At 41.6% G+C, this 27080-nt stretch overlaps 1 protein-coding gene across 3 annotated transcripts in view; it reads left to right on the top strand.

Annotated features, from left to right (window-relative positions):
• The window catches only part of ankrd11 (ankyrin repeat domain 11), a 116529-nt gene that overhangs the window by 81089 nt on the left and 8360 nt on the right, over positions 1–27080 (top strand). For all 3 annotated transcript variants that reach the window (XM_023154688.3, XM_023154689.3, XM_012916939.5), the window contains 7 exons: positions 5318–5463; positions 13262–13394; positions 19637–19810; positions 20785–20985; positions 21094–21236; positions 22305–22452; positions 22578–27039. In XM_023154688.3, the coding sequence (XP_023010456.3) occupies positions 5377–5463; positions 13262–13394; positions 19637–19810; positions 20785–20985; positions 21094–21236; positions 22305–22452; positions 22578–27039 (5348 nt within the window). In that variant the 5' untranslated portion in view covers positions 5318–5376. The remainder of the gene's footprint in view (positions 1–5317; positions 5464–13261; positions 13395–19636; positions 19811–20784; positions 20986–21093; positions 21237–22304; positions 22453–22577; positions 27040–27080) is intronic.

Raw genomic sequence — 27080 nt, 5'->3', positions numbered from 1 at the left:
CTCGAACCGGCAACCTTCCGATTACAAGACGAACTCCCAACTCTTGAGCCACGATCGCCCGATTGTGCGTGTGTGTGTGTGTGCGTGTTCATGTGTCATTCTCTTCTTCTCTACACACGTTTATAATGAAGTGAATGGGCCCAGGTCAGGGACTGAGCAGCCAAGCTGGGCTTTGGTTGCCAGGATACAGCAGCCGAGCCAGGCTGGTTTTATTTGCACACCAAACAGGCTAGCTAGCTGCTGCTGCTGCTGTTGCTGTCTTTCTGTAGATTTATCTGCTGCATAGCATGTCAATAGACTGCAGGGTAAGCACATACATAAACTAGGGCACAATGATTTGGTACAGTTATAAACAAACATAGATGCTTTCTCCTTGTACTCAAAATTAAGTGGTCTGCTTTTTCCAATAACTACCAAGTGTGGAAAAACTCTGTGGCTTTTTTACTGGTGAGAAATCTGTATTTGAGGTAAATAGGTTGGGGCTGAAAATGTATTTTGCATCAGCACTTTTTATGTGGAATTGTAACTGGTAAATTCACCATGAATTGTCAAATGGATAACCTAGCAGGAGATATGAGGATTTGTGCTCCCAACTAAGATCTTTATTATCTTTTAAATATAGATGCTAAAAGATGTTTTTCACCATTACATTTCTGCCAAAGGGAGTTTGTATTGCTTTACCAGTTTGTGTAATCCTCTAACGTATCACAGTATTTAGGGGTGAGTCATGCTAAATCAAGGCTGTGTCAGTATCTGTTCTTAGGCATTATTTTGAACTGGTGTCTTTGGTTGAGTACACTTGAAAGGCCTTGATCTTACTAGAGCTCTAGATCCAGAATGCAAAGAATCACAACTGCAACTCCTGAGCATCTCTGCTATGAGGACATTTGACCTGCATAACACTTGTTTCACCATTTATGATACAATGGAGAAGTCATGGCACATCTGTTAGCCAACATCAAGATACGAGTTGACTGCTTGGCAGTTTGTGTGTGTGTGTTTGTGTGCGCGGTGCTGATTCGTATCTGATTGTGCAATATGCAGCGAGGTCGATACACGCACGACGCACACAAACACGAGCACAGGCAGACACAGCAACATGCCCATCCCTGTGTGCAGCTGCTGCACTGTTCAGCTGTCAGAGTGGAAAATTTGAGGTGTGTTTTTGTGTGTACATTGAGAGTTGGGAGTGGCGCGGGGCTGGGGCAAACAATTGCTTTTCAAATCTGCACCTGTACCTCTGCTATAGTTGTTTGTGTCTTTATGTCTCTGTTTTCCCCATACATAATCAAAATTGTCTGTCTGTATTAGAGCAGCTGCTTGGTTGTGCTGGCTATGGTAGAGTTTGGTCTGTGAGCCTTTGAAGTTGAGGTGTTTTGCAGTTTTATTGCAGCAGATATATGCAATAGCATTTTCATTTATATAACAGCACTTCTTATATGCTTGATAAGAAAACTCCATGTGCGTCACTGTACACATTATCTTTAAATAGAACATTAATTTTGTATGAGCGGGCACACTAATGTCCCTTGTGCTTTAAAAGAAATAAATTCACAGCTGTGTGCCCTTTTATTAAATGCTACTGCATTTATGTCCATTCTTCTATTTTATCTGCCTTGTAGGCTTTGAAACCATTGTAAACTAACTCTTGAAGTTGACCTCATGCCAGTGCAAGTGTGCTTGTGATGTGTCCCAGTGCTTCTGCAAGTATGCACATGGTATGCTGCAATATGCTGAAGTGTTGGCCTCCATCTGACCGCAGAGGGAGTGGCTCGGGATAGAGAGGATGCTACAGGAGGATGAAGAGAGAGAGGGACAGGGGGCATAGAAAGAATGGTGTGTGTGTTTATTCAGGGGTGAGAGAAGCTTGGAGAGTAGTACTGGCAGGTCCGGTCCTTCATTTAGAAGAGATTGCTTCTCTGGCTCAACACTCACCACTCCTTTCTGCAGTTATCTCCATGGCCACGTCTAACTTGGCTGACGTCATGCATAATACATTAAAACTCAACAGTGCAGTGCGTGTTTTTTTTGTTTCTTTCTCCCTACCCCTGATGTCAGGGAGCGAGTCAGCAGGCAACAGTTAATTGGTTGCTTATAAACTTAAAATGTATTGCCCCGTTGATTAAAAATGTAACTACAGATGATTTGTCTCTGAAAAGCATATTTTATATATCTACTTTGCAAACCCAAAAGTTGTGAAGAGAAGAGAATTGAAATGGGACACCGTTACAACAAACACATTTGACAAAACTTTGTAAAACACAAACAAAAGCTAGGCTGGAAAATGTAAATGAACTGTTGAATTTAGTAACTCATACAGCCACAACAAAAACCCTCAGATTATCCTGCAGCTACTTATGAGTAACAGGACAGAGATGAGGAAGACGTGAGGACGGTTCCTCACTACAAATCGAGTGCGTTAATTAATAATTCTGGGATGTTTTGGTTGAACAGCCCTCTTCGTGTTATGTCACAAGTAGCTAAGGGATTTGTTCTAAAATTATCCTTTTAATTTATTATTAACTTTCTTGTGTGCTCTGTAACCCTGTCTTTCGTTGCCTTAAACTCAGGTCATGGTCTTGTGTCGTGACATTCCATTGAAAAAAAAAAAATTCTTCTTCCAGTTTGGAAGTCCCTTAGGTTTTTGCCAGAAAGTTTAACTTTGATCTCACATGTCCACAGAATATTATCTAGCAACATTATCCAGCAAGTCTTGTGAAATATCTGGAGAGTCTTTTCAGATGTGCTGCGATGTCCTGATATGAACACCATTCTTATTCAGTGTTTCTTCTTATTGTGGACAAGTTGTCGAGATTTGTGCAGTTGTTCTGCTGTTACCTTTTGGTCTTTTTTCACCTAATTTGGGATTATTTTTGGTGTGCTCTTTACAGGACGCCCATTCCCAGGTAGTGGACCTGAATTCTAGCCATTTGTAAATGCTTCTAGCCTGAAAATGTAGTAGCAATCTTGCCATGGTTCACATCAACTGATCTCTCTCGAAAAGACACGGCTTTGACAGTAATCAGACTTTGTATGCCTTTATTTATAGGGAGTGACACCTCTTAAGCCACACTTACAATCTCATCTCCTTAATTGGAACACCTGACACCAAGTAGGTTTAGGCAAAGTCAGTGGCACAAAAGTGTACCGTGTGGAATTTCTCAGTGTGTTTTATCATATTGCATTTGTCTCCGGTTTGAAGGCCGCGTTTTATGACTAATCAATGTAGAAATCCTGATCATTCCTTATGGGTCACCAATGTTTCTGGCACCTTAAAGATAGCAAATGCTTAAACTTCTTTTCAACCGTTAACACCTCAAAACACCTGAAAGTTGTTTTGTTCGCTGGCCTAGATTACTATTCAGCACCACTTTAACGCACTCCCACTATATGCAAGCTCATGATCACTTACATTTCTGAATATGTAGATAAAACCCACCAAGTAATTGAGTGGGAGTAGTTTTTGCAGTGGTTGCCAAGTTAGTAATGTCTGGTTTCCATTACACATCATCTTATAAAGGCTGAAATTAAACTAAATAGTGTAATGTTAATCAAACACTCATTTTCTTTAGTAATGTTGAATGAATTTGCAGTTTGTTCTTGGAGAAAATGACTTTGTCTGTTGGTTGTAAAACATCCCAAAGTGACATTTTGTAGAAATCTTGTATGTACACTCATAAATGGACATATGAAATTAATCAACTGTTCAGCGGCGAAACACAGACACACTGTCAGCAGATATTGGGTGTCTTGTTATTGGCATGAAATTACACAGGAAATGATGCCCCTTGGTTTTGAACAGGGTTTCCTCTCCAGGTGTGCCTTTGTGTGACTGCAAGCTTGCAAACAGCATTTTCTTGTGTTTCACATATCAGCGAAATGCTCGGTTGCTATTATCATCTATCATAGTAGTCCCAAAATAGTGCAGATTATTGTTCTAGAAGCCTCGCTGACCCAGTTTAATGTGTGTGTCTGTGCGTGGCTGCAGTGTTTGTTTATTTCTGAGAGCGGTCGACCTTCCTGTCACTTTGTTTGGTGTGGTGAGAGGTGGGAGTTGAGGGAGATTGCAGCAAGTGCCTACCAGTAGCAAAGAGGGACTAACAATGAACTGTGCGAGTGAGGAAGGTGCCTGTGGTTTGCTGTGTTTCTCATGTCTTATTCTTTACAGCTGTAAAGGGGGTCAGCACGTCCACTGCAGTTGTGTGCCTATCTGGTTGGCTGGCTGGCTGTCTTGACTTGACTGACTTGCCTGGAAGGATATAAATAGCAGTCTTTGAATAGGATAACTGCAGAGCGAAGGGAAGAAGGGTGGGGGGAGGGGAGTGGAGTGGAGATGGAAGTGGCGCCAGGGAAGATAGGAGTGCCAGTGTCTCAAAGTAGAGGGAAAAAATAATGCAGCCATGGCCTCATCTGTTCACTCACTCAGTCAGTCACAGGGATGATCACATTTGGACGCACTCTTTAGAGAAAGTACATTACAGAGGAGAGAATTGAGGAAAGGAATGTATGATTAATTCATGGCCCTGTGAAGCAGGCGGCCATGAAGGAAAGGCAGTGGATAGTAATGCACATATTGTTGTGTACTTGCACGTAAGGCAAAGTAGACACTAAGAACACAGAGGACAATAAACTGTACAGAACTCTCATGGTTTATTGTGAATTTACAATAAAACCACTTATACCAGAGATGATTGTTTTTGTTGTTGTTGCTGTAATACAATGGATCACCTTCCTTAGTCACTATGGCAAGGATGCCATAAATTAGTACAGGGTAAAGCCCACAATTACAAGGGCTGGCTAGCTTTGGCGGTAAGTAGCTGTTTGGGTTTTTGTTGAGACGTGCCGGTTAAATTTCTAAAGACATTCCTCAGCTGTTCCAAGGCCCACAACATGTGCATTATGCAATATCTTGGACATAGTCTGCACTGTTGTCATTCCCAAATTCTAGTATGTCAGCACTTAAGATGTAGCTGATATGAATAGCATGCCTCTGTTAAAAGTAATTGTACTTTGATTGGGTTTACACTTAACAGAGATTTCTAACAACTTTTTTTAAGTATTCAGGCGGCTCTTACTGCTCTTTGGGTTCTGCCTGGTGAACAGATAAGCCCTTTGCCTGCCACAGCTGCAGCTCTCCTCCCTCTTTAAATGCTCTTCCTCCAGAGCCAGGGGTGTAATGGTTGAAAGTGGAGTGCTTGATGTACCACTAATGGCTGCATCGTCTGGCAGTGTGTAAATGTGTTTTCAATGAAACGTCAGGTGCTAAACTCCCCCTCCCCTCCATCCACACACCATTTTGTTTTTCTCTTTGTTCCAGACGGTTGATGACGATGCAATGGCAGCGTGAATGAAGCTTGGCGTGGGGAGAGCTGAACGATGCCCAAAGGTGGGGGTTCTAAAACCCCCCAGCTGGACCACTTCCCACTCAACACCGACATGGTGGAAAAGCAAGGTGGGAAAAAGGTAAGATTGAAAAGCATACAGTAAACACAGTGCACAGCAACAAAGCCTGTTTCACTTGGAGAAACATGAGTTAAAGTAATGACAAAATTAGTTTTAGATTGGGGTTTAGATCATCATTGAACTGAATGACAAAGACACGTGGTCTTCAGCAGAAATCATTTACTCCCTTTAAACAGCACTTTCTGACCTTTTGGTCATAAACCTGAGACGCTCACATCAGTTTAGTTATTTAGTAATTACCAGTTTATCTCCGTAAGCTTGACAGTTCCTTACGCAACATCAAAAAGATTTCTGTCCCAAACTAATGTTGTTGTTTACCAGTCACACCATGCTTTGCATTGGCTCTGTGGACCAGCTGGAGGCAGGTTCTGACTTGTCAGCTTACAGAGCTCATCTCAAATGTACTGTGGAGTAGAGCAATGTATGTGTTGCATCACTCTGCAATTTATAGGTATTTACTTTTAGTTTAACAACCAAAGTAATGAGTAGAATGTAGTGTGTAAATGAAATAATTAAAAAGAGTAAGATTCTTCTTTGCACATTTGATTGTATGGTAAGCTCTGTCCCAGCTCATTCCATGGAAATATAAATATTGATGTATGTTTCTAGGGGTGTGCTGTTCCCATATTTCAGACTGGTTTTTGGTGATCTTTGGTGGTCTTGTTCAGGCTTTGCTTTGCCACACCTCAGCTGTAGCGTGTTGGTTGCTAGCCAGAGTGAATTTAAAAGCAAAGCAATATGGTTTAGAAGTATTTTACACTTGCTACACCAATAGTTGTTATTGTTTTGGGGTTTGTTTGTTTTTTATAAATGTTTGCAAAAGTTTTTTAGTTAACCACAAACGGGTCAAGTGAGTTGATACAGCTAAAAACTTGTCTTTAGTTCAATCAAAGAGACATCATAAAAATTGCTTCATTTAAGCCGTATCCTGTCAGCCTCATGGTAAGCGCATGTATGTGCAGGAAGACGAGCAACCAGTGCAGCTGTAAGAGCATTATGCAGCAACCTAATGAGATTAGTGCAAAAAATTTAAAAGAACGACCCAAATACATTTTTATTTTTCATTTGATTTACAGTGGGGCAAAAAAAGTATTTAGTCAGCCACCGATTGTGCAAGTTCCCCCACCTAAAATGATGACAGAGGTCAGTAATTTGCACCAGAGGTACACTTCAACTGTGAGAGACAGAATGTGAAAAAAAAAATCCATGAATCCACATGGTAGGATTTGTAAAGAATTTATTCGTAAATCAGGGTGGAAAATAAGTATTTGGTCAATAACAAAAATACAACTCAATACTTTGTAACATAACCTTTGTTGGCAATAACAGAGGTCAAACGTTTACTATAGGTCTTTACCAGGTTTGCACACACAGTAGCTGGTATTTTGGCCCATTCCTCCATGCAGATCTTCTCGAGAGCAGTGATGTTTTGGGGCTGTCGCCGAGCAACACGGACTTTCAACTCCCGCCACAGATTTTCTATGGGGTTGAGGTCTGGAGACTGGCTAGGCCACTCCAGGACTTTCAAATGCTTCTTACGGAGCCACTCCTTTGTTGCCCGGGCGGTGTGTTTTGGATCATTGTCATGTTGGAAGACCCAGCCTCGTTTCATCTTCAAAGTTCTCACTGATGGAAGGAGGTTTTGGCTCAAAATCTCACGATACATGGCCCCATTCATTCTGTCCTTAACACGGATCAGTCGTCCTGTCCCCTTGGCAGAAAAACAGCCCCATAGCATGATGTTTCCACCCCCATGCTTCACAGTAGGTATGGTGTTCTTGGGATGCAACTCAGTATTCTTCTTCCTCCAAACACGACGAGTTGAGTTTATACCAAAAGTTCTACTTTGGTTTCATCTGACCACATGACATTCTCCCAATCCTCTGCTGTATCATCCATGTGCTCTCTGGCAAACTTCAGACGGGCCTGGACATGCACTGGCTTCAGCAGCGGAACACGTCTGGCACTGCGGGATTTGATTCCCTGCCGTTGTAGTGTGTTACTGATGGTGACCTTTGTTACTTTGGTCCCAGCTCTCTGCAGGTCATTCACCAGGTCCCCCCGTGTGGTTCTGGGATCTTTGCTCACCGTTCTCATGATCATTTTGACCCCACGGGATGTGATCTTGCGTGGAGCCCCAGATCGAGGGAGATTATCAGTGGTCTTGTATGTCTTCCATTTTCTGATGATTGCTCCCACAGTTGATTTTTTCACACCAAGCTGCTTGCCTATTGTAGATTCACTCTTCCCAGTCTGGTGCAGGTCTACAATACTTTTCCTGGTGTCCTTCGAAAGCTCTTTGGTCTTGGCCATGGCGGCGTTTGGAGTCTGACTGTTTGGGGCTGTGGACAGGTGTCTTTTATACAGATGATGAGTTCAAACAGGTGCCATTCATACAGGTAACGAGTTGGGGACAGAAAAGCTTCTTACAGAAGACGTTACAGGTCTGTGAGAGCCAGAGATTTTCCTTGTTTGAGGTGACCAAATACTTATTTTCCACCCTGATTTACGAATAAATTCTTTACAAATCCTACCATGTGGATTCATGGATTTTTTTTTTCACATTCTGTCTCTCACAGTTGAAGTGTACCTCTGGTGCAAATTACTGACCTCTGTCATCATTTTAAGTGGGGGAACTTGCACAATCGGTGGCTGACTAAATACTTTTTTGCCCCACTGTATCTCTTTGCTGTTTTACTGTTGTTGTTTGTTATTTCACTAAAAACAGCCAATTCAGCTAATTTATAGTTGCGGATGTATTTATTTGTTGCATTTAATTTTTCTAAGTCGGAAAAGATAGCGTTGACTCAAGACTGATGTTGCCTTACACATATAGATCCCCAGTTGTTTCCCAAGTATAAAAATACAGTGTAATAATTCAACACACTCACTGGATCGCTACTAGGTATCAGCAGATACCCAAAGCCAGGGTACTGTAGAAGAACGTAAGATATCTGATTGGTTTTTATTCTGTTTTTTGCAAATGTCATTTGACTCCATGACATGGAAATGGGGCAAAAGTGAAACCTGTGCATAGTTATGCACTGTCCCCTCTCTGACAACATGGGCTATCAAAATAGGTATGTTCAAATCACATGAATGCATAAGTACTGGTATGTGCAAAAGTTAAATCAAACAGAAAAATGGGAATGAAGCAGATTTTTTTTTTTTTTAATTTGAGAAGTTCATGTGTGCATGTGATGCAGTTCTGGACTTCAGACTTCTCTCTAACCTTTCTGTGCATACATTATAATGTATGTTAATAAGGTGATGCTCTTTAGGTTGGGCTTTTCCCATCAGTGCAGTGTTTTACATCTTGAGCTTGTTAGAACACTAAAGTCAGTCTGGGATGACATAAATGGGATGTCCTAAATCCACTGAGGAACAGTTGCAGGTTTTTCAAGAAAAACCTCCCTGACGAGTACCTTTTAAAATACAAAAATAAAATTAAATAAAATTTCTTTCTCAAACTCACTTTAGCTTACTGCCTAAAATGTTTAAGTGTTACTATATATTAAGGCGTAGGAAGCTTACTATAAGGCATCAAATCTCTGTCTGTCTTCTTTTGCACAATCAGGAGTTCAGCAACGAAACCTGCAACACAGATGAACGTTAATCTGCATCCACACTGTTCACTAAAACTTTGAAATTGGTGCTTAGTTCCCTTGATAACCCTATATGTTTTTACTACCAGGTCATATGTTAAACACCAGTTTGTTTTACTCTCATTAGTAGTTGCTTGACTCACTTGCCTTGAAGTTGAAAATGGTTTATCTCAGGTCCCTGCCAGTGGTTATTTCTTTATTGCATATTATGACATTAACATGCTACCTAGTAACCACTTACCAACAGGCTAAAACAACCCTTTTTAAGATCATATGTAACACCTAATAAAAGTATCCCATTATTTTTAATTTCATAACGGTAGCATCTAATTTATAGCCACAAAGCATTACACTCATGTTACTTGGTTTGGCAACCAAACAACAGACTAAAATCACAGACCAAACCATACTGTAGCTTGGGCACCAGCATGTACTAGTCATCAACTCATGATAGGTTGCGATTCCCCCTCCCTGACTTTTTTCTTGTTGATGTTGGTTAATGTCTCTTTACTTGACTTGTACAGATTTTATAAGTGTCGCCACAATAAGTGGTGTAAAGTTGTGATTTAGTAGGGGAATCTATATAGACTGCATGCTTACTTTAATAAAAAATTTGCATTTGGTATGTGTACTGTATTGCAAGACAAATGATACAATATATTGTGGTATGAATACTTTATTCCACCAGTCCTGCATATTTGCTATATTTTGTTTTCTTCTTGCCACATCTTCGACTGAGCTATTATTTAATACAACATACCTGCGCAGGTCTTTGTACTTGCGTAATCTTCTTACTCTCAGTTGTATCTTGTAGTTATTAATGATTGATAAACAGCTCGACGGAGATTCCTTTTAATTAAACTATAGTTCTTGCATTTGACTTCAGCACAAATGCTTAATTAAATAATGGACTATTGCATAATAGACTTGGGTTCAGTGTTTGTTGTCTTAAAAAGCCCTAAGTCACATGTCTGAAGTGCTTTTGAATTGGTGTCACCTTATTGCCCAGTTATGACGTATTCACTACCTTGAATTTGACACAGATACTGTCGTCACTGTTTGTGTTGGAACAAAGTTTTGGGCGCAGCTTGATGATGTCATGTGTGTACTAACTGTTCAGCTACCAGCAGCAGCTCTGAGAGGTGTAGAAAGCAGAGGTACAGCTTATGCAGGCATGGATTTACAACCCTCTGCAAAGGATTGCATCAGACTCTGGTATGGAGGGAGGGAGGGAAAGAAGCGAACAGGGGTGGGTGGAAAACTGAGTGAGACGAAGAGAGCACGCATTGCTAGGAGACCACCAAACAGGGTGTCGTGTGAAGGCAGATCAGAGGAAAGTCTTGAGTTGTCAAAGCTTTGCTTACACTTAATTCTCCAAAATCAACCCGGTTGAACTTTAGAGATTTGAGTTGGTGAATTGACCATTTTTCCCCAGTCCAGTTAACCAGAGCTATATGATGGTTCTTTTGTTTGTTTGTTTGCTTTAAGAAATAATTCACATAGTGTTTTCCATGCTTAAGATGTACTGTAGCTTTAAACGTATGCATCATAATTTCGCTCAAATGGTGTGTTCTCTCTTTGTGGGAGTGAGCGGGGATGCAGACGGGCAGACAGAAAGATCAGCTCATTGTAGCTGACACTGTTTGTCTCTACTGTACCATGACATCATGGTCTTATGACTGGGGCAGGGCAGGGGGAGGAGTTCAAAGAGTTGATACATAATAGAAAACCTGCCCTCAGGATAGAGATAGATGAGCAGGGTACTGAAGATAGGACAGAGAAATTAGGTGAATTAAAGCGTCTGTTTGTACGTTATCTCACCTCTGTCTTGCATCTTACGTTATGAGTCCTTAAACCTGTGTAGTTAACGGAGTCGTCAAATGATTAGATCCTTCCTGTAGAAGTTTTGCTTGAGCATTTGTATAGGGAGTTATAGGGAGCTATAGTGGACTGATTTTTTTTATTTTTCACTCTGTGCTGAATCCTGTGTATGCTTTTTGTTTTTTGTTTTTGAACGCTTAATCACAGATGGTGTCGTCTGAATCATACATGGAGTCATTGCTGAAATTCCAGTATTGACTACTGTATTGTAAGAGAGTACATTTAGACTTTCACGATACCGACCAGAACCTTACATGACAAATAATGTAATTATGAAAAACACTTTTCTTTTTAGGTAATATCATTTATTTAAAAAAAAAAAAAGATCCTTTAAAAGCATGGTATCCTTTTAATGCCACAACAATGTCCCATTTTTAGCATATAAACAGTATCAGCTCTCTTTTGTTTCATTTTATTTTTGTTGTTGTTTATGGACTGATTCTTATAGCGCTTTTCTACTCTCCTGGAGTACTCAAAGTGCTCTGTACAACACGCTGCATTCACCCATACACACCCTTTCACCCAAGCACTGTAATCTATACTGTCAGTGCATTACTGTCCTTCATACGTGTTCATACTCCGATGGATGCATTGGAGAGCAAGTCGGGGTTAGTATCTTGCCCAAGGATATTTGGCATGCATACTGGGGGAGCCAGGGATCGAACACCAACCTTCCAATCAGCAGCTGACTTCCTCTACCTCCTTAGCATAAGCATGTAGTACATTAAATATAGAAACCTAAATACATGAGTCATGACTTAAATCCCTGATAAACCCACCACAGTGGTCGCAATGATCACGGCCCCAATCTTGTCTCACAGTCACTCACATTTATACCCACCGTTAAGGCGCAGGAAACCACTGCAGTATTCTCCTGAGCGATAGGTGTCACCACTCAGACAATATCGCCACAGAAGAAGAAGTCAAAACACGGAAGCAAAGACTTTGTCGGGTGTTGTTTTGCAAAGGTTTTTCCACACAATCGTACACTCGTGTCTTCAACCCAGCTGCGGCAGCCACGGCACAACGTGCCAGGTTACAAAGATCTTGAGGTGCACAAATGGCCAAAGCGCTGCAAAGTGTCACACAACACACTATGTGATGTCAAAATCAGCACGCAAAATATCAAGCATAATAGGTCCATTACTGGGGGACACGTTAAAAACATTTTTTGTTACACAGATGCAACACTTGTCTTTTAATATTGTGTTTTTGTCATCTACAAATATCTCTAAGTGTCCACTTTGAATTGATTCCTAATGTATTGCAATTAGGAATGCAGCGTATGGCTTTGACTTCATATATTTGCTCAGTGAGAAGCTACTGCTTTCCTCTTTAAAAATAATTCTGTGTTGAATTCTGTGTATTCTAGTTAAAAATGTATATAAATTAATAATGAATAATTGTTAGTAGCTCGTTGTAAGAGATACAAACCCAGCTTCAGTTCCATTCCCAAGCCTGGATAAATGAAACGGCTGCATTAGGAAAGGCATCCAGCGTAAAATCTGTGCCAAATCACATATGTGCAACCATCAGCTGTGGCGACTCCTAAAGAAAGGGACCAACATAAAGTAGCTTTAATAATGAATAATTATTTACTGCTACCACACAAGAAACTATTATGAAGATGTCTACAAGTTGTTTATGATGTCATCTTCCACTGTTTGTGGTCTGTGGGGGTCTTTTTGTTTGTTTTTAAAAAAGGTATTCTGGATAAATTAGTTTGCATGAGCACCCAAACACAGAACAACCGTTAAGTTAAGCTGGGCAAACACATAAGTATTTACATCTGTTGATAGCAGATACACAGGGGTTTGTGATTGTTTCCAGCAGCTGTAGACCACAGAGCCAAGCCGGCGTCAGCTTAGCCTCCTCTCCCTGTGCCTGGCTCTTTTACTGTGGCCAGGAATCTAGGAGGAAACTCTGGAAAAACTTTTGCTTTGAGAAGCTCTTAATAGCTAGAAGAGTCAGGCCAGTGAATTCAGTAGGAAGGTATAGCCAGACACATTATGAAAGAGGGACACGGCGACTTAAAAATATGGTGGTAGATGTATAACCTCCAGGGGGGAAAAGCTTTTTATAAACGGAGTTTGCGGTCAGCAAACTTGTGCAGTCTTTTATCAGATGTTATTTCCTGGTGACCATTGAAATTAAAGTTAATTTAATTAATGCTTCAAAATGTGCCTGAGGGTGTTTTCAAGGTGGCAGCTGAGTCAGGAATTGCTTCTAGGACTTTAAAGTAAGGTAGACAAATAAAGTGCACTGCTCTGATGAAGACACTTGCTCACCCCAGTGTTTTGTTGCTTTCACAGGATAAGGTGTTATCAAACAAGACTCCCAAATTGGATCGCAATGATGGGGTCAAAGAGATGAAAGAAAAGGCCTCTAAAAGGAAGCTGCCCTTCACTGCTGGAGCAAATGGAGACCAGAAAGATTCTGACTCAGGTAAGGCTGTATTGCTGTGTGTTTACGCTCATGTTTCTGCATCTCGATCACCTTGTGACTTTGTATAGACTCAACTGGTTCTTATATAGCGCTTTTCTACTCTACCTGAGCACTCAGTGCGGAAATCAAAGAGAACGGAGAGTAGTTAGCACTGGTGTGCGAACAGGGCTTGACCTATGTGAAGTGAAAGTGCTCCCAACTTTGAATTAGCTGGTTGTTTGAGAATCAAGGAGTTTGTACCTACAATCATAGTCTAAAAGGAGAGGAAGACCACACAAAATCATGATCCAATTAAGTGGGGATTTGGGCAACATACAAGCCTGACCAGGCCTGGGTTTGGTAAGGCTCCAGCTGTTTTCTTTTAATTAGGGAGAGAAGGACTAGTCCTCACGCTTGTTTGACTTTGGGCTTTAAGGGTTCAGGATTTAGTTTGTTGATAATGGTCCAGCTTAGAGGCTTTGGTAACAGTCTTCATCAGCACTGGGTGAGTTGCTAAATTGGTTCATGTTCAGTGTTTACACTTGGGGAAAAAACCTTTCCTCTCCACACACAAGAGGAAAACTACAAGTATGCAACAGATGACTGTTAGGGCATGAGGATGTGTTTAGCAAGATTGGACAAGTATTTTGTAAACACATAATGTTGTATGTGATTACTCCTCAACTTAAGCAAATTATAAATAAATTAAAAAGTTTGAGAGGCTGTAATATGTCTTAAATCTCTGGACATTTGTGTATGCGTGTTCTTCACTTCCATTTAAGTTGCAAGATTATTTCATGTTCTTCTTCACAAATGTTTACTTGTTGTGCATTAATATTCTAATCTCTTCTGCTGAATTCATTTTATTTATCCATTAGTTTTTTTTATCTTGAGATAATCTTCACCCTACCTCAATCACACGAGATGCGAAATCTAAAGACGGGAACATTAGCTGGAAATTCTTTTAGTATACTAATAGTTTCATGTTGTCTTCCAGCGCCTTGCCTTTCTTTGTCTCTGATCTGAGCTATATTGTGTTAGTTTCTAAGATTTACACACTGTACAAGCTTTGAAGATTAGCTGGCTCCTGGCATTGCACGCTTTCCAGTCACGTGAGAAGTTTATTAGGTTGCATTGTGTCATAGCGACAGACCTATTTTTGTTAGCGGTAGCTACCCAGGTAGTATATGGGGGCAGTAAAATGTGTGTTGTTAACCTGGACTTCCACCTGCATGAAAATTGGCGTTTTTACATATGTGTGTTTTGTAGTCTGTGGCCTTTCAATTGACCCTACTGGGACTGTTTTTAACCTCTCTGCAAAGTTTTACACCTCGAACACGTCACAGCCCCCCCCACCCTTCTTAATGGTAATGGTAAATGGCCTGTATTTATATAGCGCTTTACTAGTCCCTAAGGACCCCAAAGCGCTTTACATATCCAGTCATCCACCCATTCACACACACATTCACACACTGGTGATGGCAAGCTACATTGTAGCCACAGCCACCCTGGGGCGCACTGACAGAGGCGAGGCTGCCGGACACTGGCGCCACCGGGCCCTCTGACCACCACCAGTAGGCAACGGGTGAAGTGTTTTGCCCAAGGACACAACGACCGAGACTGTCCAAGCCGGGGCTCGAACCGGCAACCTTCCGATTACAAGGCGAACTCCCAACTCTTAAGCCACGATCGCCTGTGCCTCTCTTCCAATGCTCATTTCCTTTGTGGCTTGCACACTGGTGACGGATAAATATAGCTGTTTAGAGAGCACGATTAATACGTTTTTTAAAATTCGTACAGTATACCCTTCTATTATATTCCAATCAAAATTATATCACCCAGTATGGGTCTTTTTTGTGTCTTTGTTTATTTTTTTATTCAGGCACAGTGTGTCTTATGTGTATCCCATCCCTTCTTTGCTTTTATAATCATCAGTATTGACCATTACCATCTGGCTAATATCATTCGATAGTATACTGTGTGATGGCATTCTGTCAGTTAGCCCAGTTTTACATGAACTTTCTTCACGGCTCAGCTGCTGTTAAATATCTTTTCACTGCAGGCATTTTCAGCGTTGTGTAAATACACAGACCTTCTATTCCAAACAATTTGAAATATGACATCATTTGGGGGTGGAGCTCTTGTGAATACACCCACTAAGCACAGGGTCTGTCAGTGTGTTTTGGGGGCACAATGCTGCAGCTACGCCTACGTCTTTCAGTTAGTCCGCACACGTCTCTCGTGGATTCTCTGCCCGTTACAATCTCGTGGATTGTAACGGGCAGGCAGGAAAATACCAAATTTCTTCCTGCTGCTGCTCTTTTTACTGGAAAACAATTTGTATCTTCTGATGTTTAATTTCTTCTTCTGCTGTAAACCTCTGTAGAGTCCACGATGTAACCAACAAAAGTGCTTGACACGGTTGTGTCTGGGCATTGAGTTATAACCCTTTTCAATTAGTACCTACTCTGCTGGGCTTGGCTCCATTAGGTGGTAGTGTCTGGTACCAGGCACTAAGCCCAGGTTCCAGGCGATCTGAGTTGAGGTGAAAATATGACATGAGAGCGACTCCTTCACAAAAATTAAAACTGCAATTTTTTTTTTAAACCCAACGAGGGAATTGGCAGCACTAAGCCCAACACCATGATCTCAGAGTCTGGGGGGGAAAAAGCTGTAGGCAGAGCGGCAGGTATACCATCACCTCGACGCCCTACAGTGTTGTGTTGTGTTGTGTCACATAAGAATAACAACTTTTGGCTGAGTTGCTATAATTACCCCACGCGCATCAGTTACATGACTTGAGTTGTGTCACGTCAAGCCAAGTAGGTCTTAATGAAAAAGGGATATTAGTATACGCAGCTACTGGCAGATGCAAAAAAGGAGCAACTACCTTTTTGGGGATGGGGATGTAAAAAGGGGCAGACTTAAAGGATGCAGATATGTGACTGGGTGGTTGGCATTATCTCAATCAGCTGTTCTGTTTGTGTTTTTGAAATTTCAGCTCACCTTACTCTTTTCAAACTCAGTCATTTTGTCCTCTTTGGCAGCATTCTAAGATATTAATTATTGCCATGTCTGAGAAGCTTTGGCTGAGACAGGTCATAAAAACAGATAGTGGTGTGCAAGGATCCTCAGTGCACACATGTATTCTCGCTAATTGGTTATAACGCATAGATTATCTTCCCAGATTCACGATGTTTATGAGTAAAAACAAAAGACAGAAGGCGCACTCACTGACTGCATCTGTTTGACAAACAGAGCGTCCTGCACCACATGATGTTCTTTCTATACATTTCTGACTTTCTCTTGCTCAGTGCGAATCATTGAGAAAACATCCTGTTGGCCACTTCCTGCCTCTTCTCCCTTAGCTTCCTGTTTATGCGACTTTTTGGGTCGTTAAACAGAACATTGCTCGATGCTCCCGCGTTACGGTCAGACTTGGTCTGGCTGGTTGGAGCGGTTCTTCTTGTCATGGTGTCTGTTGGCTAAGTGAAGCAGACAGTCTCTTTGTTTTGGCGTTAGCTCACACTGTCATATTGTCTGTCTACCATATCAGAATCTGCCCCCATTATATCCCGACATTTGTGTTTGATGTGGTTCCCTCCCTCCTGGCTCAGGTAGGCAGGCTAGTCATGGGGTGATAGTCCCTACCCAGCTTTCCTTCCTTTTTCAGTCTCCTCCTCCTTTATCTTGTTAGTCAAGTTTCAGGCAGTGAGGAGAGTAAGGTTTCAACCCTGTCTTTAAGCTGAGTAATATCATTTTACTAAGCCACATAAAAGCCCTGCAGTTTTACCTAAATAGACATCCAGCAGACAGACATACTGTGTTTAATTTCTTTAATTCAGAAATCCACATGTGACATGTTAATTTGATTTGTGTGGTGATAATTTAACACAGTTGCATTTTACCAAGCTTTTTTCTTCAAATATTTTGATCCGTATCTTTCCTTAAAATTCCCACGATGATTAACCAGACAAAAATGTAGTGAAAGCAAAGTCACATTCCTTCCTTCATGAATGGAAAGAGCATATTTTTTTATGCTCATATTTCTCACAATATAATTATTGCTGCTTCGCTAGTGTTTCTTTTGTAGTTTTCCCTTTAACATGGTGATCTCCTGCAACTGCTGTATTTGATTATAATTATGCAGCATGGATTTATAGAAAGTGCTTCTTTTCTGTTTAGAGTGGTCGCCTAGAGTCTGATCTGTATCGCAGAAGGACAGTTTTTTTGCCACTGGTGATGAAGGTTGTATTAGAGACTTGGGTCTTGTATGTTTAGCAGCAGATCTCTTTAAGTGCAGCTGGGTAATAACTGCCTTCCTGCTTCTCAGTCTAATAAACATAGCTTGGAAAAGCTAGCTTAGCTCTTTCTCTGTTCTGCTGCTGAAAAAAACATGTTTGGGCTGTTTCTGTGGTCCCTGCTGTTAAAGGCTTAGCAGAAGGAATGTGTCTAAATGGCAAATGCTTTGGGGAACGTGAGACTGTATCAAAGAGGGGTGGAGGGTACATTAGCTTTAAGTATTCACAGATGTTAGTGAAAGTTCATCAGCCCTGTACTTGCGAGTGGAAAAATATTTTCCTGGAAAGTTTTTAGACACCGGAAGGCTGCGCTGCCATGCTTCCTTCTTGCCTTATTTACTTGTGTTTGTGGCCTGCAGTGCTTCCAGTCTGGGAGTGAGAGAAGTTGCTCAGAAATCAGACTCAGACCCTTCTACTGGTCCACAGCGTCTTTGTACACGCACGTCTGAATTTGCTTCTTCCTCCCTATGACCGGAGGCCTGTATTGTTGCTTGAATTATAACTGTGAGGTTTGATACCCCCTCAGTAATGAAGCGCTGCAGTCATGTGTAGCGTTACCCTCTGTATGGGTCATCAGATGGTATGTTGCCACTGAAAATAATTGCTGGGTGTGTCTTTGTGGAGCAGCTGCTTTTGTCCAGTAGCACTGTGTCTCCAGTAATCCTGGCAGGCAGGCAGGCATGTGGTGACCTTGGCAAAGCCATGTTGAATTGAAATGTACACCAGCTATTTCGTAATAACTATGGTTGTGCCAAGTCACACCCTCTTTCCTTTTTTCGTCCATTCTGGCTGATTGGCTTGGAGACAGACAGACATAAACACACTGCTTGTTGGCCCCTCCCTTCTTTAAGGGCAGCTGGGTAATAACACAAAAGTCGCCCACTGGTGCCAACAAACCTCTCACACATACGGCTGCATTTACAGAATGCAGTAAGCGAGCAAGTCTTTGTTTTCTTTTTGTTTTTGTTTCACAGAGGCCCGTTTAGGTCATGGAAAGTAGCAAAGGGTTTGCTATGGAAATTCAAAAAGAGGATAAAATGTGTGAAATAAATAGGGAGAAACCCATTGATTATTGATAAAAATGAATACTTTTTGGTTTTGTTTTTTTGGTTTTGTTTTTTGGTTTGACAAAATGCTTTTGTTGTTGTTGCTCATTTGGTGACTGAAAGATTGCCCCTGGTATATAGAAATGCCTCCCTGTGGGAAGAATAAAGTACCTTCTATCGCTCTGTAAATCTCTATTCACACGTAGCAGTGCAGCCCTGAACTTTCCTCAGAATTACCTGGCAGCCAGTCTTGACCAGTCTAGTGCTTGTGAGAATAGATCAGGTAGTTTTTCTTTTTTTTAAAAGAGTGAATTCAATGGGAGTGTGTGGGCGTCGTGTGTGCCGCCTCCTGCTTTCTGTACACTGGTGCCAGTCCTTGCCAAAACTAAGCAGGGTATTTCCAGTTTGACCATGTCACAAAGGACAACTTCAGATAATGCCCACATCTGATTCCCTCGGTCAGATTATGTTGACATTGTCTGAATTTCATTTATGAAAGCAGCTGTTCTCACATATACATGACACTTACTTGATTGATGCCAACAGTAAAGAAGCTGTTTGGACTCAGTGCTGATCTACAGTACTCTATACTTGATCTGGAAAGTCATAAAACACCTTTGGAGATGTGTCATAGTGAATGTTTACTAGTTATTTATTGATTTATGAACTTTAATAATCTGTCTTTTAGAAACATTTGAAAGTGGTGTTACTGCTGTGAGCCTTTAGTGTTCTTTTAAAAATTGCCAATTCATAACAGTTAATGTCTTCTACTGTTGTAGCACTAATAAGGCTCCCGTTACTCTCCCTGACCACATGGATCAGTAGATTAGATTTGTGTGTGTCTGTGTATGAATGATCATGCAGCTTTTTGCACATGCAGCGATATTAACCTTGCTTCTCTCCTCTCTCGTTACAGAGAAACCAGGTCCAGAGCGGAAACGCATTAAAAAAGAGCCCACCAACACCCGGAAGGCAAGCTTGCCGTTTGGAATGGGGATGCCAGGGATCCGGGCCGGGTACCCCCTCTCCGAGCGGCAGCAGGTGGCCTTGCTCATGCAAATGACAGCTGAGGAGTCCGTCAACAGTCCAGGTGCGTGTTTATCATTTAGGCCACGTCTTCTGTGGACGGACAGCCGACATTGGGGAAAAAAAGGATCGGAGGGAGCTTTATATGTAGAATCCATGCATGGCAGACCAGTGAGGGTGGGCTGTAGGCTGGGGCTGATTGTTTTTGTGCATTTTCTCAGTCATACTGTCCCTCTAAACAGAACCACTTTGTTAAAATTATTTCACATCTTAGCTGGAATCTAAACCTCTGATGTCAGTGATATGTGTTTTGTTTTAGCTGCTTTAATGGTTGCATATTCGTGCCGCCACAGTAGTGGAGTTGTTTTTATAAAATTCCGTACATAAGGAAATGAAACCAGCTTTTCTGTTTGTACTGCGTCTGGAGCTGATGGCGTAATCTCACTATTTGGGCTAAATGACAACAGAGAAAGTGTTGAGTTATCCTTTCTGGTGTTAGATGATTATTTTTCTTATTATAAGTTTACTACCTTCCCATTTCTGCAAAAATTGTACTTTATTTTTGATCGACAGTAATTTAGCTGGAAGTTTTTCAGACTTGTGAAATATAACTATTGTTACAAGTTTGTACTTTTTCCCCTCATTGTTGACATTTGAGACTGAATTAGTTTGATCCTACCTTATAACTGCTTTTATTTGTATGTTAATTTCTTTGTTGCCTGCCTGTGGGCATGGACATAGATTAAGCGAGTGTGTTTCAAATATCATTTGGGACAATAGCTGTACAAACTCAATAATGTAAATGTGATTAAGGATTGGATTTAATCTTGTAAATGTGATGAAATAAGCTCAAGTAAAGTAGGTTCAGCAATTGTGCTGTTTATTGCTAGAGTTGGATTGCCCCCTTCTGGCTGTAAGCAGTTATAGCACCTTGTTGTTTACAGTAGAAGTAGTAAACAAAACAAAAACAGTTAGAGTAAATTCTCCCAGAAGAGTGTGACTGACTCTTGCAGTGAAATATGCATGTCTTACCTACAGATACAACACCAAAGCATCAGTCACAGTCCAGTCTGGGTCAGAAGGGAACGCCAAACTCTGCATCTAAAACCAAAGACAAAGTGAATAAACGGAATGAGAGAGGAGAGACTCGACTGCACAGAGCAGCAATCCGTGGAGAGGTACGCCGCATCAAGGAGCTCATCAGCGAGGGAGCTGATGTGAATGTAAAAGACTTTGCAGGTAAGGGCATCTTTGTTTTATGCTTGCCTTTGCTTTGTGTGTGTAGCAGTGTACCATTGATTCATTTAGAGTTTACACTTCTCTGACTATAATTCTTCTTGTGTTCAGGCTGGACTGCATTGCATGAAGCATGCAACAGGGGGTATTATGATGTGGCGAAACAGCTGCTGGCAGCCGGAGCAGAGGTCAACACCAAGGGGCTGGATGATGACACCCCTCTACATGATGCATCGAATAATGGACATTTCAAGGTAAAAATAAATCCGCCAAAGGTGTCGTGTGTCATTGTTGCTAATAGTAAAGAACAAAATAGGTTTTCAGGCTTCAGAAGAATGAAAATATTAATGATCAGTGGCCCATTTGTGATCCATCAAAACAAGTTTGTCAGATTAAAATCTGAGTTTTAAAAGTGAGAAGATGGCTACAGAGTGAGTTTAGATGTGGTTTTGTTTAAATACCAGGTTAAATTGAATCGTACCACTAGTCTTTTTTTCTTGAACTGTCCTCAAATTTTCTACCCTTTCAACACCTTCATTGCAAAAAGGTACACGCACCAGTGGAATACAGTAAAAATGTCAAATCTCACTACTTTTCTTCAAAATCAAATGCTGGCCGTGCATGGTTTTATACTGTAATGGCATTGAAATGAGATGTTGATGTTGTTTTAATAGAAGTCAATGAGACATTTTTGGCCACAAAGGTGTCCACAGGGAGCATCTGGAAGTAATGGTGTAATCAGATTTATAATCAAATTAATTTTGCTGCTGATCTTTGACATCCAAGACTAATCACCACCAGTGTCAATAAAGTGTTCCTGCCTGTCTGCAGCAGTGTTGTGTGAGGTTAAGATGGCACTGTTGGTATCAATGCTGTCGCAAATTGATCCAATTAAACATTTAGTATTGATTAGTATCTGAGAATCTTTTTTAGACAACCCCACTGAGAAAACATTTTGAAGACCACCCCTTACTTGGTGCTATTTTGCAGATGTTAGAATTTGTCTCACTCTGATTCTCCTGGCCTGAAAGCAGCTTCAGACCATCATACTTTCTCACCTCTACACGGCTTTTGGCATTTTACTAAAATTGGTTGCAGAGACGCCACATCACCCAGTCTGCTGTCAGTAAAGTCTGGAGGTTTTGGTGTGGAAAAGTTCTGTCCATCAAAAATCCCGCTCTAGCTTCGTCGTAACTAAATAACAACTTTGAAGTGGAAGATTAATTCTGTACTCTTTATCCTATTAAGCTTTGAACCACTTGAGAAGTTGCTGATATTACCTTTAAAATTGCAAAAAATCATTAAAGTTTTATCCTTTTCAGGTGGTTAAGCTACTTTTACGGTATGGAGGGGACCCGCGTCAAAGCAACAGGAGAGGGGAAACCCCACTGAAGGTTGCCAACTCTCCAACTATGCTCAATCTGTTGCTGGGGAAAGGCACTTACACCTCAAGTGAAGAAAGTTCATCAGGTATCATTTTCAATCTTAAATCTTTGAGTCACCTAATTGCACAACTGTTACAAAAGTTATTCAAATACATGAGGCTATAAGTAGTAAATTAATTGTGTCCTCTTTGTGCTCTTTATGTTCTACAGAATCTTCAGAGGAGGAAGACGCCCCCTCGTTTGCCCCGTCCAGCTCTGTTGATGGCAATAACACAGACTCAGATGTTGAGAAGGGCCCGAAGTTAAAAGGGAAAACCGCAGACCCTCCTAAATCTGCCGTCACACCTGTCAAAGATGAATACGAATTTGATGAGGATGACGAGGAGGAACGCGTCCCTCCCGTAGACGATAAACACCTCTTGAAAAAAGACTTCCGCAAGGACTCAGTAAGCAAGACCAACAGCTTCATCTCTATACCCAAGATGGAGGTTAAAACCTATTCCAAAAGCAACTCGCTCACACCAAAGAAACCTGGCAGGCGGATCATCTCTGACAGTAATAGTTCAGACGAGGATGATAGGACGTTGTGTTTCACGCCAGCGCCTACGCCACGGCAACAAGCCCAGCAAACAAATACTAAGACTAGAGACTCTGGCAGCATGAGCTCTAAACAACAAAAAGACAAGAATAAAGTCAAGAAGAAGCGAAAGAAGGACAGTAAAAATAGTGTCAGTAAAGAAGTCCGGTTTGGTAAAGTCAACGACAAATTCTGTACGTCTGACTCCGATTGCGCGGATTTGGAGAGTGAGGACGATAAGGGCTCAAATAGCATAAAAGACTCTTCTGCAGCAAACCTGAAAGACTCTCCAGGCTTTAATGCTTCCTCCTCCTCCTCCTCCTCCTCCCATGGAAACTTGAACTCTCAGAAACAGACGCCGTCTTTAGCAGAACAGCATCCAAAGCAGTGGAGGACGGATAACTGGAAGACCGTCTCGTCTCCCACATGGTCAGACGTCAGTTCGCTCTCAGATTCGGTCAGAACTAGACTGTCCAGTGGGTCTGACTACTCCTCTGAAGCTGAAGATTCCTGCGTGGAGTCGATAAAACAAGTAAAGAGGAAAGCGCAGGAAAACAAAAAGAAGAATAACAACGTGCACAGTAACACTGTGGAAAAGAAAAACTCAGAGCTCTACAAAAATACAGAGAGCACCATCTCCAAAACTGACGTGGATGGCAAAGTGGTGAAAAAGCATAAAGTGAAGCACAAGCACAAAAATAAGGAGAAGGACAAAGCTCCTAGTCTAGTGCTTAATCAAGATATGAATGAGAAATTTGTTAAGAGCTATTCTTTTGATTTTGATGATTCGAGGCAAAAGTCCCTAATTGTTGAGTCAGAATCACCAGCTGAGAGCAAAGTCAAATTATCCAAACATGAAAAAGACCATTCGAAAAAGGAGGACAGGTTTTCGAAAACAAAGTCTGAGGATAAGGATTGGTCCTCGGGAAAAGACCTTCACAGAACAACAAAAGAGGAGAAAAACAAGAAAACAAAGGACTCCAGCAAGGACAAGTTAAATAAGGAGGAGAGGGAAAAGCCTATAAAATCTGACAAGGAGAGGAACGTCAAAGAGAAGGAGAAACCCAAGGAAGATAAACAAAAAGCTCACAAAGAGGAGAAAAAGAAAAAGTCTAAGGAGAAGTCCTCCTCAAAGACAGACAGGAAAAGTGAGCAGAAAGAGGAAAAACATCTGAAGGCGGAAAAGGACAAAAATGCCAAGGAGGATAAGGAGAAGTGTAAAAAAGACAAAGTACAGAAAGAGGAGTCTGAGTACGAAAGTTATGACGTTAATCGTTTCCTCAACTTGGAGGACACAAAACTCAGTGCCTCCGATGACCATCATGACAGATGGGGCTCTGAGATGTCCTCTGACTCCTCCCTCTATGGTGACGACAGCTGGGATGCTCCTGTCAAAGAGTACAAGGACTACAAAGCCAATAATTCTGTTAAACTTATTGTTGAGACTGTTAAGGAGGAGACGAGGAGGAAAGAAAACAAAGTCAAGGACAAGAAATCAGACCACAATGAGAAGAGATCAGAAAAGGAGGCTACTTCTAAGAAAAAAGACAAGGACCCTTCGGAAAAGACAAACGAAAAGAAGAAAGACTGGTCAGAAAAACAAAAATTAAACTCCAGCCACTCAGTTGAGAAAGAAAAGAAGAGGAAAGAGTCCACAGAGGCAGCCAAGGACAAAAAAGACAAGGATTCTCTGGACAGCAGTCGAGACCGTAAAGACTCGTATGAGTTCATGAAAGAAAGAAAGGATATCAAAATCAAGCAGGAATCGATAAGAGATGAATATGGCAATGATACTTTCTTCAAAGACATTGATCCTGTCAGTAAATCGTGTGATATCAGAGAAAGGAACCACTCTGGGAAGGAGAAAGAAAAGAAGGGTGAGGGAATGGAGAAACGGGAAAAGACAAAAGCTGACAAGCACAAAGAGAAAACAAAAGACAGAGGAGCTGATCAGGAGAAGGACAAGAGTGATAAAAGCTCCACAGAAAAAACTGTCAAGGATAAAGATGCTGACCGGAGTACCAAAGACAAGAAGGAGGGGGCCAAAGACAAACATAAAGACTCTCATGGCAAAGACAAAGATCGAAAGATGTCTTCAGAACAGACAAAGGAAAAGAAAGAGAAGGCCTCTCAAGACAAACATTCAGATCGGGAGAAAGATTTCTTGGAGGTAAAGAAAGAGGAAAGAAAAACTGAGAAGATCCGGGAGAAAACGTGGTACAAAATAGCCGACATATTCACTGATGAAAGCGATGATGACGACGACAGCTACAGCGGTGGGGTACTGGTGTCTGATTCCATCAGAAAAGATTCGACACCCGATCAAGATGAGCTGGATCACTTCCCTTCAGAAAAAAGAAAATCTTCTGCAGATAGTAAACATAACACAGAAAAGGCAAAAGACAAAGAGCACAAAGATAAGAAGAAGGATAAGGCCACATTTGACACAGGTAGAGAGAGGAAAGGCTCCCAGGAGAAACACGGCAAGGACAGGAAAGACCCGGTAGATACAAAACATAAGGAGAGGAAAGACAGGATGTCAGTGGACTCAAACCAAGAGAAGAAAAACAAGCAGAAGCTTCTGGACAAAAGGGACACGAGCGAGGAAAAAACCAAGAGCAAATATAAAGACAAGCAGGACCATTCCAAGGAAAGAAAGCCCTCGAAAGGAAGCGGGGAGAATGAGAAGTCTCTCTTAGAAAAACTGGAGGAGGAGGCTATGAATGACTACAAGGATGACTCCAATGACAAGAACAGTGAAATCTCCTCCGACAGTTTCACTGACAGAGGTCACGATCCGGTCCTCACCAGTTACTATGACTCAATCAGCCTGCCTGATATGGCCGAGGACAGAAGAGACTCCCTGTCCATATCTACGCCACAAGACAAGTTCAGAGAGAAAGAGAGGCATCGGCACTCCTCTTCGTCCTCATCCAAGAAAAGCCATGACAAGGAGAAGGAAAAGACAAAAAAAGACAAAGGAGACAAACGTGACAAAACAGAAGAAATTAGAGAGTCCTACGGCCGCAGAGAGAGCCTGCCTTTTGAGAAAGAGCCTATGCCTCTAGAGGCAGACCCTTACACATTCCCATACGGAGGTAAGGGAGACGGAGAGGACGACTTCGATAAGACATTAGAATTTGAGAAGGAGATGTCCAAAAAGGACAAAGACAAAGGAACTGGCGTCATAAGTGACAGAATGAAAGACAAAAAGAAAAAGGAAAAGCATAAAGAAAAAATTAAGGAAGAGAAGAATAAATATATCGATGGCTTTGGGTCATTTAAACACTCCAAAGATGACGCAAAGTCAGGGTTGAAAGACAGCCCACAGGTCACTGTTCTGAAGGACCGGTCAAAGGAAGACAGTCCTAAATTTGATATGAAAAAAGACAGAAATCGGGATACGCTAGACAAAGACAACAGACTGGACCACAATAAATCTAAGGCTAAGGATGAAAATGAAAAGCTCTCTCAGCCCAAAGACAATGCAAGGAAAGATAATCGACCACGTGAAAAACTGTTGGTTGATGGGGATTCTCAGATGACAAGTTTTGGTCAGATGTTGAGTCAGAAAGACCAAGAGAATGAAGAGCGGCTCAAGAAATACAGAGAAAAAATGAAGCAGATGGAGAAGCTTAGACCCAAGTCTGGCGACCCAAAACTAAAAGACAAAACCAAGTCTACAGAGGAAATACGGAAAAGCCGCAGTGAGCTATCATCCAAGAAATCTAACAGCCTTGAGTCTGGTCTTAAAGAGAAGAAGCTGAAGGATGTTGGTCTCCCGGCCCAAATGATGTCTCCAGGCAGAAAGTTCCAGCCTACTGATAATCAGAACTCAAAGGATTGGCTCCCTGGCCACCAAATCAAGGACAACCTCCCTGCTTCTCCCAGGCCAGATCAAAGCAGGCCAACTGGTGTTCCCACACCTACACCTGTCATGTCATGCCCCAGCTTCGAGGACGTAATGCAAACTCCACGTACACCATCCTGTAGTGCAGAGGATTACCCTGACATTATGCTGGATCCGCTGGACTGTCAGAACTCGTCTGCAATGACTATGTCAATGAATGCCTGCTCCCCATCCTTCTTTGAAAGGTATTTTAATACTCAGACACACTGCATGTTACTAATGTTAT

The sequence above is a fragment of the Maylandia zebra genome, linkage group LG1 (genome assembly GCF_041146795.1).
Source record: "Maylandia zebra isolate NMK-2024a linkage group LG1, Mzebra_GT3a, whole genome shotgun sequence".
NCBI classification, from domain to species: domain Eukaryota; kingdom Metazoa; phylum Chordata; class Actinopteri; order Cichliformes; family Cichlidae; genus Maylandia; species Maylandia zebra.
Note: the sequence above shows the minus strand (reverse complement) of the source record. Positions and strands in the feature narration are given on the sequence as shown.